Source organism: Rhyacophila brunnea, unplaced genomic scaffold (genome assembly GCF_057557595.1).
Source record: "Rhyacophila brunnea isolate RB1 unplaced genomic scaffold, BYU_Rbru_1.0 scaffold_19, whole genome shotgun sequence".
Taxonomy (NCBI): Eukaryota; Metazoa; Arthropoda; class Insecta; order Trichoptera; family Rhyacophilidae; genus Rhyacophila; species Rhyacophila brunnea.
In genome coordinates this window covers 8,244,749-8,261,487 of record NW_028232848.1, presented here as the reverse complement: position 1 = coordinate 8,261,487, position 16,739 = coordinate 8,244,749, and the positions used below count along the sequence as shown (strand labels likewise).

At 34.9% G+C, this 16,739-nt stretch overlaps 1 protein-coding gene across 2 annotated transcripts; it reads left to right on the top strand.

The window, feature by feature from the left end:
* The first annotated feature begins 1,313 nt into the window (after positions 1-1,313).
* Positions 1,314-13,065, top strand: LOC147072691 (mortality factor 4-like protein 1). Of its 2 annotated transcripts, none has more exons than XM_085946057.1 (6): positions 1,314-1,410; positions 1,491-1,608; positions 2,862-2,974; positions 4,626-4,902; positions 5,972-6,539; positions 11,120-13,065. In XM_085946057.1, the coding sequence occupies exons 1-6, from the start codon at positions 1,383-1,385 to the stop codon at positions 11,132-11,134; spliced, it is 1,119 nt and encodes a 372-aa protein (XP_085802183.1). In that variant the 5' UTR covers positions 1,314-1,382; the 3' UTR covers positions 11,135-13,065. The 2 variants fall into 2 exon arrangements, with proteins under 2 accessions (XP_085802183.1, XP_085802184.1); XM_085946058.1 differs by having other exon boundaries at positions 5,972-6,562.
* Positions 13,066-16,739: the final 3,674 nt, after the last annotated feature.

Sequence of the window (16,739 nt, the reverse complement as noted above, 5' to 3'; positions counted from 1 at the left end):
ATCATAGGAAAACAACACCGGTGGGGTACAACCTATTCGAAACGTCTCGCAGGACAGCTACCTACTCGGCTGCTTCTCGCATCGGGACGAAGGGTTCATGACCTCACACTACTCAGTAATAGTAGACAATGGATTAGTGGATAAAGGTGACCACATAATTGTATGGCCAATGTTTGGCGCAAAGACAGATACCGCCAAGCATCGTCAATCGGAATGGAAGCTAAGCGCTTCCACGTGTCAAAACATCGACCCAGTATTCTGGTTACGGAAACTCGTCTGCATGTCAAACCCAAGGAGAGAGAAAGGTGGGGATATTTCGGAATTATTTATATCTTCAAGAGGTCCACCAAAACCAGCCACCAGGACAGTTATAGGGAATTGGATAAGGTCAGTACTGTTGGAAGCAGGGGTACAAGAACCGCCAGGCAGTGTCCGCTCAGTGGTGGCTTCCTTAAACTGTAAATATACCCAATAGATGATAAATCTTAAAGAGAGGTAACTGGCGTAGTCAGTCGACATTTCACGACAACTACCAGAAAACGATGGACACACCACCATCAGAAGGGGAAAAGAACCCATTAACTTCTCTATTCAACCATATACATTGAAAGTCACGATGGTCTATACCTCGTCAATGAATCATTGTCACATACAGGAATTTGGCATACCCAACAGCAGGTGATAACAAACAGATATCTCAAGGACTTCAAAGTCAAATTCGAATAATGAAAGGAGTTTTACCTACCAATAAAAGTCTTATTATTCATGTTGACTTTGAAGTCCAGGTAACTTCTACCTGGTTCCTTGAGCCATATCATAATGAAGACAAAGGGGTCTCAAACTCCCTACATAAAAAATAGACGCGCGGGTATGACCAGTAAATAAAAAGGGAGGAATGACCAACGACAAGAAAAAGGAAAATAAATTAGTAGAATATAACCTCACGCGAAGAAGAAAGAGCAAACCCTATCTCAAGGACTTCAAAGTCAACATGAATAATAAGAGTTTTATTGGTATGTAAAACTCCTTTCATTATTGGTACCTACTGTCTTTTATATTAGGTTGGTACTGGAATATGTACGTTATTACTATATATTTATACAATTAATTTAAATAGATCGATAGGTTTCAGAATTTATAATAAGAATTACCTACCTACTCAAAACCAGATTTTTTAAAAATAGTTTTCTACCACGAAAGAGGCGATTATGACACAAATAAAATATTCTTTACATCCGCATTCCACAAGGAGGTAAAATTATAATAATATTGTCTATGGGCAACTCCATTCATATAGCTCTTGTGTTTTTGACCCTTTTGAGTTTTGACATCGGATCGGGTTGAGATTTGTGGAGCTTACACAAAATATTATCTTTGCGTAGATGGCACCGAAGCTTAAATTTAGTGACGGTAAGCTAATATTAATTCACACATTCGTTGTGCTCATATTATGTACGTCAGTACATTAAAATATATTTTATTTTTAACAGGAGAGAAGGTATTATGCTTCCATGGCCCCCTAATCTATGAAGCCAAATGCTTGAAGAGCACCGTCTCAAAGGAGAAACATGTTAAATATCTTATTCATTACGCCGGTTGGAATAAAAAGTAAGTATTTGCAACTTATTTAACGAAGTCTCAATATGATAAACTTTACAGTGTGGATTGCTCGATGACTTTAATGTCAATAACAAAATGTCAAATATGCATACCTACATTGTTTTTGTATTACTTAATAATATGGATTACACATATCTCGAAAATCTTATTTAAAAAAAATCATATTTTACTATCATGTATAATATAGATAATATATATTGCGATTGTCTTACATATTTTTGTATTGCTTTTGAGGGGATTGATTATATTATGAATATGATCATATGTGTCAATTTAATTTTGTGATGTTATCTTTTGTTGTCAGGGACAGTAATACAGTATGTGGGTAACACGAGGGTGTATAGTAAACGGGGCGCATGCAGCCGTCGATGTTATGGCCTCATAACTTAAAACTTGGTTATTTCTAATGCTCAACTAAACTAGTTTTTATTGAAACATTGTAAAATACTTTCATCCGTAATTTTCAATTTATAAAAAATATTGTACTGCAATAGATAATATCATTGATCTACACCTGGCATGTCCAACACGTCGATCGCGGGATAGAATTTGGTCATGTTGATTATTGCCCATAAGAATTGAGCCAAAAAACGTGCACATTCAGATGCTTTATAATATGATTTCATTAATATTTTGACAGGGTAGTATTAATCATTTCTATTTTTATTTCTTCAGCCATCATTCACCGCCACAGGAATGAGATAAAGAGAAAATGAGAATTTTTCGTCTTTCCGTCACGCAGTAGGCTCTTTAGATAACAGGAGAATAGTTTGACAGTGATCTTTGTGTCATGAAAGTCAATAATTTTATAGTCTATTGTGTTATTTTATTTATAACTTATAAGTCAGCTCCATAATGTCAAAGAAACGTATCTAATTTTTGTTTACTTTACAGGAGACCCCAACCACAACTAAATTTACATTCCACTGATATGAAAAAAAAATGTTTTCAACCGTTATGTATTGAACTATCTTATATCTGTTGAATTTCTTGTCACTTAACGTAATAATATATTATTTTATGCCACCAATGTGCGGAGCTCCATTTGGCAACATGTGCTTTGTGAATAACGATGCCATCACATCGATGTATTCGACATGTTGCAGATGAGACGAGTTTAGATGTGTGAGCCGACTAAGGAGCAGAAATGTGTCATAGTTTTGAATGCCCAAATTTATTTCAGAAGGTCTATGTTGGTAATTGTTTTTAGCATTTATATAAATATTCATTTAAAATTTTAGTTGGGACGAATGGGTTCCTGAGAGTCGAGTTTTGAAATACAATGAGGTCAATTGTCAAAAGCAAAAAGAAGTTCAGAAAGCGCACTCCACACAATCATCCAAATCCAAAAAAGGTAACCAAACTGATCTGAAGTTTTGCACAGTTCTTACACATTATATGAGAGATAAAATTCATTAATAGTTAGGGAATGACTTTTACCTCTGATACGCTGACATCATTATAAACTTAAATTTAATATTACAACTACTTTGGTTGTTTTTGAAAATACTCGATTCATTAGTTCCATCTCTATATACTTAATTCTATCACCAGATAACCTATAAATCAATGGGAATCATTCATAATATGAGGCTTTAAAAAATTAGATACCTCAACCATGGCCCCCACATCCTGAAGCGGGGCCCCAGGCCAGGATTTTTGCCGGTCCCACCTACCTATCGCTAAGGTTAAGGGCAGTGTTATGCTCTACAGTAGTGTTTCCCAAATTCTACATAGGAATTATCATTTAAGTATATCAGTCATCAAATTGCACCTTTTTTTACTATTAAAAGTAAATTTGTGATGTGTGTGTTAATCTCACTCAGCTGGTCGACCCGCCACGCCGGGCCCCCAAGCTAGAGCCCTGTCAGCTCCCTCCCCCTTGTGGAGGCCATGCCTTCAATATTCACTCACCAGATTCTATATCTGTCAGTGTTGCTATCTTTTTTGATGTTAATTATAGTACCAAAATGTAAAAAATATAGTATTTCTGAAAAAGATATACTGCAGAAACATTTTTCGCCTTAAATCCTTCAAAATTATAGTATATTTTACATTTGGCAACACTGGTCTGAGTACAACAATAATATAGATTTCTTTTATAGTGTCACCTGTAATTTCTTGTTGTAAAAACATTGTAATTAAAATAAAACATGTTATGTAGTAGAGTTGACGCTTCATAACTTTGCACTCCGGCTCTAGGGTTACAATTATATTTTTAAAATATTTTTGTTACATATTATGTTATCTATTTATTTATTTATTACTACATTATATTAATACAAGTGAATATAATATTATGATTTAATTTTATGCGAGGCAATCCGATAAAGAGACGTATCAGTGTAGTAAAAAGTGGAAAGTTATGAAGCATTATACTATACTTATTATGGACGAACCCATATCTAGTTGTACAGTAAAACCTCATAATTTCATAATTGCGGGGCTAAAAATCGATTTACAAAATATATGGCAAAAAACTGTGAAATTTGTAAAAAAAAATTTGTAATAATATTTCCGTTTACGATAATATATTTCTTTCAGATTATTATTAGTAGTGACTATTATGGTTCATTCATCGATTTAGTGGAAATTACTATAAATAAATTTTATGAATATGAATATTTTGATATATGGCGAATTTCGAATTAACCGCATTTGTATTAACAAATTTTAAAATTTTACTGTATTTAGGTGACAATATATAAATGTAAATATTATGTCATGCGGAATTCATGCAATTTCCCAATCCATGGGATCTAATACTTTAATAGAAGAATAATATAAAAACTATATTTTGGCGGAAATTTGGTAGTTTGGAATGTCATCTTCAGCATTGCACGAGTGTATCATGGAGAAAATTATTCTCTGACAAAGTTACAACCATTTTTTGACAGGGTGGTTAGTAGAAAATTATACAATGAAAGTATGAAATTTATATTTATTTCAAATTGCTCACGTGTGTGGCTACAAATAGTGCATCCTTTTTTATTTTTCTTGTACAGCCGCGGCAAAACGGAAATCTGAAACTGGGGACGTTAAATCTCCAGTCACAAAACCTGCCGATCAACCCACTCCTCTGAAAGAGAAGGAAAAGGAAAAGGGCAAGGACAAAGATAAGGAAAAGGAAAAAGATAGAGAGGTAGAGAAGGACACGGAGAAAGAGAAAGAGAAGGAAAAAGAAAAAGAAAAGGAGAAAGACAAGGATAGTGACTCGAGGCCATCAACGCCTCAATTGGGCGGTGAGAGTACTTCGCAAGATTCTGGATCGGATGTCCCCAGGTAGATATTAAATATACATATTATGCAGTGAACATTCTGTACTGGCAACACTTTTTTACTAGACATTAATAATTCTTTAATCCAATGTTGACCTTGATTGCCTCACAAGGAGATTTAAAAAAACTCTTCTATGAAAAATGGTTGTTCAGTCAACTTATTCGGTCCATACTGTGTATTCAATAACGCATTGAAAAAACTACAAGTAAATTTGACAGAAAAGCGATTTGAATTCATGGGACCACAGCTTCAGTGGGTCCATGGACATTTTACCATTTGTCCGCTGCTGGCTTTTGGATATATAATATTAACAGAAAAATCTTCTGCCCTTAATGTACAAATATTCAAAATCCTGCACATGCAAATCACTCGCTATTAGGCGCATTTTATGTTGAAAATAAAATTGGCAAATTGGAAATTAAAATTTTTGTTTTGTTCTATGCTACCGCTTGAATTAAAATAAATGTACAAAATAGCAAAATAATTGTTACAAAATCAAAACAATTCGATGGGCAGTTGCTTTACCTGCTATGCGATCATGTCGCAAGGAAAAACATTGCTATTTGAATGTGCACATTCAATTTGGTTGAATGCAATCATCGCAGACGCCATCAGCTATCGAATGCGATCATCGCATACGTAAAATCGACTGTTGCGATGGTCGCATACACAAGTAAAATCACTGTCGTTTGATAACATTGAGTCAATTTCAATCATCGCATGGAAAAATTGAAATTACCAATCTTCACATAAGTAAAATAACCACTTGATGTATTTGTAAAGCTTAGTGTGAGGCATCAGTACCAGCGTTCGGCGCAGCGTTGAGCGTTGTGCGCAACTCAAATGTATAACCAAAAAAAGACATTGTCTATGAACATTTTCACACGGTTATACGTTTGAGTTGCGCAAAACGCTCAACGCTACGCCGAACGCTGCCACTCAGGACGTTCACTTAGGTTATGGCTCCGAATGTCCAAACATTAATATATTTTGTAACTTGAAAATCCATATAGGTTTTAACTCAAGTAAATTATCGTGAAAGGAATATAAGTAATTTATGTATTCGTTTCAGGAAAACACGGGGAAGACTAGAGTTGCCGATGGAAATTGACGAAGCCGTTGTGAAAAAACCGGAGGTGAAAATAACCATGCCCGAAGAACTAAAAGCGTGGCTCGTGGACGATTGGGACATCATCATTAGGCAGCAGAAGCTGGCCAAACTGCCCGCTAAACTGACAGTCTTTCACATCTTGGATAATTACATGGGCGATAAGAGGACTAGCAAGACGCACACGGAACAGAAGGAATCACTCATGTATGATTTCACCAACGGGATAAAGGAATACTTCAACGCAACGCTGGGATCACAACTGTTGTATAAATTCGAACGTCCTCAGTACAGCGAGATCCTCTCGAATTATCCCGACACGCCGATGTCAAAAATATACGGTTCCATTCACCTGCTGAGACTCCTAGTCAAGATCGGCCCTATGTTGTCGTATGCCACTTGCGATGAGATGTCGTTGGAGCACATCCAATCCCGCATTCATGACCTATTAGATTATCTGCTCACCAATGGGACTTCGCTGTTTGATCTGAAGGAATATTACGGCAATCCTCCATCGGAATATCATAGAAAGGTTCAATGAACTGCGGACTTTAGGCAATTCTTTTTACTCTAGAGAAAGATGGAATGTCACTCGGTGAAGCCAATCTATTCACCATCGATCGTCATCTCTCGACCGAATTCCATATTGTGATAGTTTTATGAAATCTAATAGAGATACTGAGGAATATTAATCTCTCCTTTGACGCTGTAATGGCTCGTCTCAATGGTACTTCACAAAATCACAATGCCCCTTATTTTTCAATACTCCAACAGAAGGCATTAAGTATAGTGGGATGTCTCATTTTCTAAGTCATGTCATGCTACACACCGATACCTCACTTTCCTGGTTTAGTGGAATGTATGTTCTTGAAAAGTTGGCTGTAAAGCGGAATGCCACATAAAAAATCATTTATTTCTTTACAATTCCCATAGGCCGCCGAGTAACTGTTGTTACGTGTCGTTTGTCAAATTTTATTATGCAAATGTTCATGACTATCGTTATTGCTCTGTATGTGATCTAAATTTGTTCCATTTGTTTATTTACACAATATGCGTAATACGAATGCCTTGATTACACGTAACGAGTACAATGGTGAGACAGTGTTCTCGGCCGAGTGCTCGGTTGGTATAAACATATTACCGAGCGTTCAGCCTAGTAGGATGGCGAGACAGTCACTCGGACCCTTCTCTATTTACTAGACCGAGTGCCCAACCCCCCCCCACCCTACTGGCACTGACTCACACTCACTCAGTGCGTACTCGCCACTCGTATCTTTGTTTCATTGGAGTAATATTTTTTAACACTTTATTAAAACGTTCTACATCCATTTTCAGAAGCGCTCTAAATTCATCAGGGTCTTCTAACTCCAATTCACTAAAAAGAGTGTATGTTGCACCACGTCTCCTTAAAATCCATTGTCTTGTCCAAAGACGTTTATCTTCTTCGCGCAATAATTCATTCAATTCTTCTATCAGGAGTGGTATAAGCAGCATATTATATTTTTTAATGTACGTTTTACGACCCATGTATCGGTACACAAAACTAGACTGCTTTTTGATCGAAAATTAACTGACTCGCCACAAAAGTCGAAAAGAGAAAAATATGTATAAACACTCTCTCGGCCTAGTGACATTTTGCTGTCTTGCCACTGTACTCGTTACGTGTTATCAAGGCATTATATACAGTAAAACCCTGCTAATTCGAAATCGACTACCAAAAATCAAATTACATTAATGTATATCAAAAATCAGTAGAATTTGAAAGTAGTTTTGTAATATTGTTTCCAATACACTTTATTTCAGATCAATATCAGACTATTATGGTTCATTAATCAGATTAATAGAAATCACTATAAATAGATTTTATAAATTATAGCAAATATTTGGCCGCGCGGCATAAGCGTTGGACTATCATGCCGTGGGTCCCAGGTTCGAATCCTGGGTCTGACAAGTACACATATTGTTTTTCAATATGTGTGTGGGTCAGGGTATGGACCTAATAGGTTGAGCAAGTGGCTGACATCCATTTCTCGTAAAAACAAAATCTGTTAATACAAACCTCTACTCTGTGGAGGCCCATATGATTCTATTAGGATCGGACATGGTCGAAGAAGAAGATTTCGAATTACAGTGAGTTTCGAATTAACCGTGTTCGTATCAACGAGATTTTACTGTATATTTTTACAATGTCGAAAATATATCGAAAATTGATTTTTTGGCTGTACAATAGAACCTCAATATAACGGACTTCGGATATAACACACAAGTTATCCGGTCAAATGTGACAATTGAATACGTGTATTAATTAAGGCGCTAAGTACCAAAATAATAAAAACTGAGATTTTTATAGAAAAATGTTCTACATACCAACGCCGATAACTTCTACTATAGCCTTAAGCAAGTCAAAAAATACAACAAAATAATTAAACCTGTCGACGTTGTAAGTCCGTTGGCGTGTTTTATTTATAATGGTGTAAGTAGCACTGCAGTGGTCAACGGCATTCAATATAAAATAGCTGACGATGGTGTGTTGACACTTGCGAGTTCTTAATACCTAAAATTATAGAAGCTGCCGTAATTGCTTCACACTGTAAAACTACATTTTTCAAAAGGTCTGCTTCATGAAATTTTACTGCAATGACTCGGTATTTTGTAACCACAGGCAATACTACTTTTTGGTACTTAGAGCCTTAATTAATACACGTATTCAATTGTTAAAAACATCCTGTTAATGTTATACATGTTTAAATCCAAGTGTCACTGGTTGTAAACAATTTTCTGCGCATGATAATCTAATAATATTTTATTGACTATTCGTCAGATAATGAAATTCAACTATATTACACGCACTTTCGTAATTTTAGAGTCAATTATAAATTATTACAAGATCAAAAGAACTTTTTATATACGTTTTTAAATTTTCTGTTGAATCATATAAACTTGACTTGACTAGCTTAAACGATCAAAAAAATTTGTATTTGATAGAAATAATTCTGAAATGTCATTTTGAAATTCATATTGATTTCCACAGTAACACACGTATATATTAATAATTTAGTTGCTAGGACCCCAGACCCCTAGCAACCAATAATAGTGGATTGGATTACGGATTTCTTCCGAAGTAACTTTTCATACAAAACAGAATTAACTGAAAATTAATTCAATTCTACTTAAAGATGGCTAAAAGTATTAAAAGAATGCATTGGCATCGTGTTTTGATATATTCTAAAAGTTTCAAATGTCTAGCTAGTCGGGAAGTTAGTTAAAAATCGATTGCAAGATTTGTGCCGGATAAACAACCACCGGACAAATAAGAATATGACCTAATAAAAACGTTGTAAAAAAACAGTAGACTTCAAAAGTGCAAACAAAACTTGATTCTTTTTTCAAAGCAGGATTACCGAAAGCACCCTACGGGTGTGTGGATATACCATCCGAAGACGAATAAACAGGATTTTGTTTGTTTTTATATAACATACACCCCGACACCCGCATTAGTCCGTTGTATCGAGGTTCTACTGTACGTATTGGGTAAAATTGGGTGGTGTATTAAAATTGCACCATAAAAAAACCATACAGAACTGAAGGTGTCAGTGTATTTGAATAACTAAAATCATGTTTGATCGGTAAGGGAATCAGCAAAATGTCAATGTTTGATTTGATTCTACTTTACACTACGAGATGTCTCTGTCTATAGGTTATTCCACAACTAAAAAATATAAACAAATCAAATGTAATTCATCACTTTATTCGAGGAAACCTCAAGCTGATCGAAAATAATAATTATTGCATTTTAAAATTACTAACCAACAATTAAATAAAAATCGGTTTATTTAATATTTTAGCTCGATCTATCTACTGATAATCGAGACATCTATTTTCAAAAACTGAAAAGTTCACAACGCATATTTCGTCATTAATTTTCTACAAATACGTATCTCAATTTTTGTCAGTTTTGAGTTATTTGATGTAATGAAATCAGAATTTGAATATGCGCATACATATTCCACTAACAAGTATGTCAAAATATACTTCATATTCTTTATAACATAATAGATTTAAGCAATGACAAAAAAATCATATATCGAAAAAAGAAAAAGAAATATAAACTCGTATCTTGAGATATGTGTTTGTAAGTACACAGAATATGTACTGAACTCCGACCAGTGATTATACTGGAGTTCTTTCTCCAAGTCAAGATACGTGTTAACTGCAGTAATATTGTGGAATGATTCACAGTAAAGTTGCTACGCATTCTCGTATCTTCGGCAATATGACTGATTGGTCGAAAGTGTAGTGCGATAGATTGAAGAAACATAGCATTTTTATCATAAAAATATTATGTAACTATACTAAATGGATATTTCATAGAAGAAAATTTATTTCTGAATTAAAAACTGAGAGAATTAAGTTGTTTTTTGTCTCCTGAAAAGTTGTTTTTTGAGATACATGTTTGTAGAAAAGACGTGACGATTTGTGGTAAATGACACCGTTTTATTTCTAGCGTATTTGGTTGATTTTAACATTAATTTACTTTTTTCATTTAATTATTATTGGATGTAGCGACATTTTTTTTTATGTTTTGGCGCGTTATAAAAAGTTATAGATAATTACATATTGTTTGAAATCTCACGTAGTATAGAATGTGTGCATATTTTTTTTGATAGATTTTGACGGAATGTGTCCTTTTCGGTTTTGAAAATAGACACTTCATAATAATATGTACATTAGAACCTCGATTATCCGGATTTCTTTATAATCAGTTTAAAATATATAGTTGGTAACAGAAGTGGATTTTTCCAAAATTAAAAAAGTTTATTTTTTATCCGTACCGGGTAATTTAGGTTCTACTGTATATTATCAGCTTAAGCAATAATATACGGCTTGATTTTGCGTTCGGTATTATTGTGATGCTGTGTGTAGGTATTTATCACAATGAGAGATTTTTAATGAATTTAGAGACTGGCTCTCATCATTTGGGCGAGTGTCGTTAAAATATTTTTTTTTTCAAATTTGTTATGAAATAAAAATGACTATAATAATATGACCAAAACTTATTATTTGTAATACGAATGCGGTGATATAATGGAAATATTTTTTTTTTTCCTGTAGGCCCCGTGCTCATAGATATTCAAGGCGACCTCAACTTAATCTGAACTTGAAAAAGCCAACAGAATTGCTATCCAGACGCGGTTTATTTCATTGAATCAAAACGTCAAACCGGCAAGATGTCTGAACAAAAATATGTCTTCGGATAGATGAAAAAGCAGTGATTGGCACATATGAAATGTGCAGAAATATGGGATGCATTCGTCAATTAGAAATATACCGATGTTCTGCAGTGAATATATTGTTGAAAGCATATTTCACAACTTGTACAAAAATAATATTATCCTCACCAGCCATTGTCATTTTTGTACTCTCGATCTGATAGTCTGGCGTGACCAGTGCTCACTATGAATTTGGTGTTGTATTGACTATCCGGCAGCGCCGACTGTATGTTCTATAACCGAAAGCGACAATCCTGCTGAGTTGCCTCAAACGCGAACTGCTGTGCTGTGTCGACTGTCTGCATCAGTGCATTAGGTTACATGTGTTATGTGAATGTCAACTAAATTGAATAGATAAAGTTAGTGAGTTGCGTTCGCCTCGAGTTTGTATATATGTGTGAGAGGCGTATACATATTAAAATAGTTTTGTTCACGGTAATAAGTGTGTAGTATTATGACCATCAAGCTAGAAACATTAGGGAGACTGCATTTATGATTGAATATTGATTAAAAATGTGACACTATTGACGGTTACTTGTTGTTTCGCTCCCAATCAAGGCCGGATTTACGCTAGGGCTAAAGGGGCTATAGCCCGAAACTATCAAATTGGTAGGGACCCCGTGGCAAAGAAATATTAAATTGATGACTTGATTTAAAAAAAAAATATTCGTGTTGAATATGAATAATATTGATGTTTTTATATTGGAAATATAGGGAAAATGCAATCTGGAGGATCTAGTCCTACATATTGTGTTAACAGATGAATTATGATGAGTATAATTATTTTATGAATTGATTATTCTAGGCTGTGTCAAGTTTTAGTCGAAAATTGCCCAAGTGTGTCAGCTTACAGACGATGGAAGTCCAATTCAAAGTACATTTTCAAATGTTTGAATGACTTGAGATTTTTTCACTAATAAATTGTCAAGGTGAGATTTTCCGCTTTGTTATGAATAAAAATTATGCATCACCATTAGCTAAAATCAATTCAGTCTGAAATTTTAACAATAATACGTTTTTTGGTGCTCCAATACGTATTGGTCCAACAGACCTTTTCTAGCATATCACTTAACATCAAAAAAAAGCTAATAGTGTTAAATATATCACATTTATCACTACGTATTCTGGCGATTAATTATGTAAAAAAGTTAACCGTCTAAACTGTCAAAAGGTGATATCTTTTAACAGCCCCTCTTGGCCGTGTTAAATTTGAGAATGGGGCAGAGTAAATCAATTTTACATATTGAAAATTGAGTATCTCAAGATCGACTGTTTTACTGCAATCGCAATGACATGACTAATAAAATTGTAGGTTATAATATGTGTCAATACAAAATTCTTGTGTTCGGCTCATTGCCGACCAGATGGCGCTGGTTCAGCTTTGTTCGGTCTTATCCGCTTGGGTTCGGCAGCATGATCCGAATTTGACCGACATGTCTACCTACCTAAATTTTTACCGTATTACGAATTAGAGATTGCCGCCGGTAACCGTTTAGCAATAGCGAAGTGTGGAGGTAGGCTGTTAAGATTCAACATAAATAGTGCACATTACACTTTGTTAGTCATATGTATTTGTTTTTATTGAACCAGTACTACAATTTACAGATGGTGTTGGTTATGGTTAGATTATGGCTTGGTTTTCGCAGAATTTAATTGAATTTTAAAAACTCGCCAACACCATCTGTAAATTGTATTCTTAGTTCAATGAAAACAAAGTATGACTGAAAAAGTTTAGTGTGTACTATATATGGCTTACTTTAACAGCCTACCTCCACCCTTCGCCACTGCCGCTTAGTGTATAGAATACCGTCCGTGTTAATTTGGAACAATGATAATAACGGAATCGTGCTAAAGTGATAACCATTAAGGCATTACCTACAGGGCCCTTACAAACGTATATCCAGGCCTACTCCCAACCACTGGCTATAGATAATATAAAGTATTACAAATTAATTATAACCATTTAAACATAATTTAGACATGTCTCTCTTCATTATTCCTTCAAAATGTGGTCTCCTGATAGATGATAATGTGACTGTACATTATAAATGAGTTTATTGTATGTATGTATTAATTTTTAATGAATTGCTCTATCACCCCTATTGCCATTTTGTAACAGTTGGTGGATTGGATGAAGGGATTTTTAAAAATCATTGTCATGAATTTGAATCAAATTACAGTAATATGTATATCTTTGCTAAATGACTACTGTTGTATTATATATCACGAATGAGACCTGTAAAATGTTTTTTTTAATATTATTTTCATAATTTTGTTAGCTGAAGCCGCATACCATGTTTACTTGTTTATTTAAACCATTATAAATTGATGCAAGTGATCACAATTGATATCGTGTTTTATTGATAATACATGCCTACCAAGACAGACTGGAGTCAGGCCGCAGCTTGCGAGTTACAATGGCAGTGATAGTTATTGATTATCTTCGAATGCAATGCGGTAACCTATTCGCAGTAAATAAAGATTTTCAATTACACTTAGTATTTCCATTTATTTCAATATGAAACAACTATTTTACCATATTGTATTTGAAATATGAGCAATCGAAATTCGCAGAAGTAGAACCTCGAATATTGCTATACTATCCAGATTTCACAATGATCATCAGCAGACAAGAGTACAAATGAATGGTGAAATTACGTTAAGTGCAAAGTGCGATATGCGGCAGGCCGCTGCGGTTAGCCGGCATACAAAAAACGATAAGCGGCCTGCCGCAAGTGCGTATGGGCACTTACACTGGGAATTTATTATTATGAACCAGTGACGTCCCTAGACAAAATGCCGCCCCATTTTTTTATACAGTATTTTTAACCTCCTTTCATGACTCCAATATCTAAGAAATGTGTTGTATGGATACATTACTAACAAAATATATACCCTAAAATATACAAAATTAAATTTATAAATATTTTTTCCCCAAATGTAGGGATTTTTTTGACATCTTGATAAAACAGTGGCTGTCTTCTTCATACTCGGCAATATTTGTAATGATATTTTTAGCCTGAGATCTAAAAGGTTTAAGCAATATTAAATCGATAATCGACATAATGACGGAGCGACTCTTCGATAACGCAATTTCCGTGCGCACTGGTTAATAAGTCAGACTATAATTATTCGCAAATATGCACATGTCGGTTACGGTCACTAAGGATGCCGAAAAGCAACGGAAGTAAACTAGATATTGCGAACCCGATAAAAAAGTTACAGTCCCGTTAAACCTTTTATGCTAATTAATATATTTTGTTTCCAACCAGTGAGCTGAACTTTTTAATGGAAAGATATTCTCGTTGTTACTAAGTTTAGCTAGCTATTTCTATATATAGGTACCAAATGATTCTCCTCGAATTGCCGCCCTTCGAGTGACTGCCGCCACCAAGCGACGCTCAATCTGCCTACCCCCATCGGACATCACTGTTATGAACATCAGAACATAGAGTGTATTAGTAAAAAGTGGACAATTAATTATTCTACACACGTGACTTACATCATAAGGGAATTATTATTAGAGCCAAAAGCTAACCGGGCATTGAGGTTTCAGTTTGTTTACAAGTTAGACATTTTCACTCACTAATAATAATTACTACACAGCATTACACTGATTTGTTAACCCATTCGCTGCGGACCTTATATTTCATACTAATTACAGTTTAAAAAAAAAATCATACTGTGTTGAAGATTCCTTGAATTTTTTTGAGGCGAGAAGATCGCAGATTTCAAGAGGGCTTGATGGATGTTCGACAAAGAATTACCGTTATATTTTTTTGGACGCAAGAGATGATGAGAAATGGTGTGTTATTGCATGAAGTCAGAATACATTACAATTTGGTTTTCTCAATATTTTGAATTTATATTTATAAGATAGGTATATCGATGGTAGGAATTTTTATTTGGTCAATAAAAGATGCTTGCGCTACATTCCTGTCGCATTTCATTTATATACTTCGCATGATGACCATGAGTCCAGAGGAAGACTTATTCTAAGGAACTATGCAGAGGCCATACTCATAGCACTAATTGGGGCCTATAAAAAATAATATTTATATTTTAAGCAAAAATTTATATATCTCGGTAGGTACCTAAATTGATAAATTACATGAAAATCCATTTTCATAGTACAGTAGGCGCTCGGTAATCCGGCACCCAGTTTTTTCACCTATGTCGGAAATGCCGGATTATTGGATTTCTATAGGAAATGATAAATAATCTGTCAAGGTCGGGCCTGAACTTCCGAGCGAACGGCTTTCCGCTCTGTAATCTGGCAGTTTAATGTGAAACCTGCCGGATTATACAATTATAATTATTAATGATTATATAATCAAATTGGTAGCTCAATTGGTTAAAACCAATGACATTAATATGGACGAAGCATCTAGAAAATAAAATGACACTCACTTTGTGTCGGGTCTGCCGGATGGCGAAATTCATATTTTAATATCGGTATCCTACGCTCAAATGAACATTCTGCTTGCAAGCGGTCTGGGTCTGCCCATACAAAATTTCTGACTGTCAGATTTCGACTCCACCGTTATTATTGTGTTACAAAATGCCAATGTGCCTAGTTAAAAATTGTAAAAAAATCTACTAAACACTCCAAGAAAGATGGGATATCACTTTGCATGTGTTAGTATTATTTATTATTTATAAAATGCCATTTTAAGATATTGATGAATGTTTATTCAATGCAATTGAATGACAGGAACCATTGGACAGTCAGTCGCCTGTGATTCGCTGAGCTCACTTGCGTCTAATCTCCGAGAAGTCGTAAGTAACCGAGAATCTGTTTCTAACGCAATGAGTCATGACACTAATACGCCATTACAATAAAGGTTATATTACTATAAATTCTCGAAGCTTGTATCGCATAATGGAGACGGATACGTCAATGGTCATGTGACATCTACCTATACATCTGTGAATGACTTTCATGCACAATTTCTCGTGCGCGCCGGGTATGAAGTGAGTCGTCCATTTAATATGTCATTGGTTAAAACACACTGAATAGAATGGTAAGCGAAAAACATGTTGATCCCAATTGGATGTTTTCTAAAATTTATTTAATACATTTCTGCGGGCCTTTTTAATGATGTATCTTCAATAAAGTATGTGATACACCCCTGTTACAGGCGGGCTTCTCCCGGTGTAAAATAATCATTTAGTAGCTTAAGTCGAAACGTAACCCTGACCTCTAGAAACGGCTTCATAAAACATCTAATCTGATTCCTTGCTCAACCGCGTAAGTATTTCTTTTTAATTTAAAAAGTAAAAATGATGATGGATGAAAGAGATAATTTTAAGACTAAATATAAGGATTTAAATATAATAAATTTTGCCGTGCATTGTGCGTGAAATCCTCGCGCGCCGGCGCCAGGGTCAGGCTCGTGATTCGCCGAATCAAAGATCACGCGATAAAATTTGGCCAATCACGAGAGTCCTTTTTTTTGCTG

Bases quoted from the DNA above. Each gene is read 5' to 3' on its own strand.
- LOC147072691 (XM_085946057.1), top strand. From the start codon at position 1,383: ATGGCACCGAAGCTTAAATTTAGTGACG. The intron at 1,609-2,861 runs GTAAGTATTTGC...TTAAAATTTTAG, and splicing joins TACGCCGGTTGGAATAAAAA to TTGGGACGAATGGGTTCCTG. The intron at 2,975-4,625 runs GTAACCAAACTG...TTTCTTGTACAG, and splicing joins ATCATCCAAATCCAAAAAAG to CCGCGGCAAAACGGAAATCT.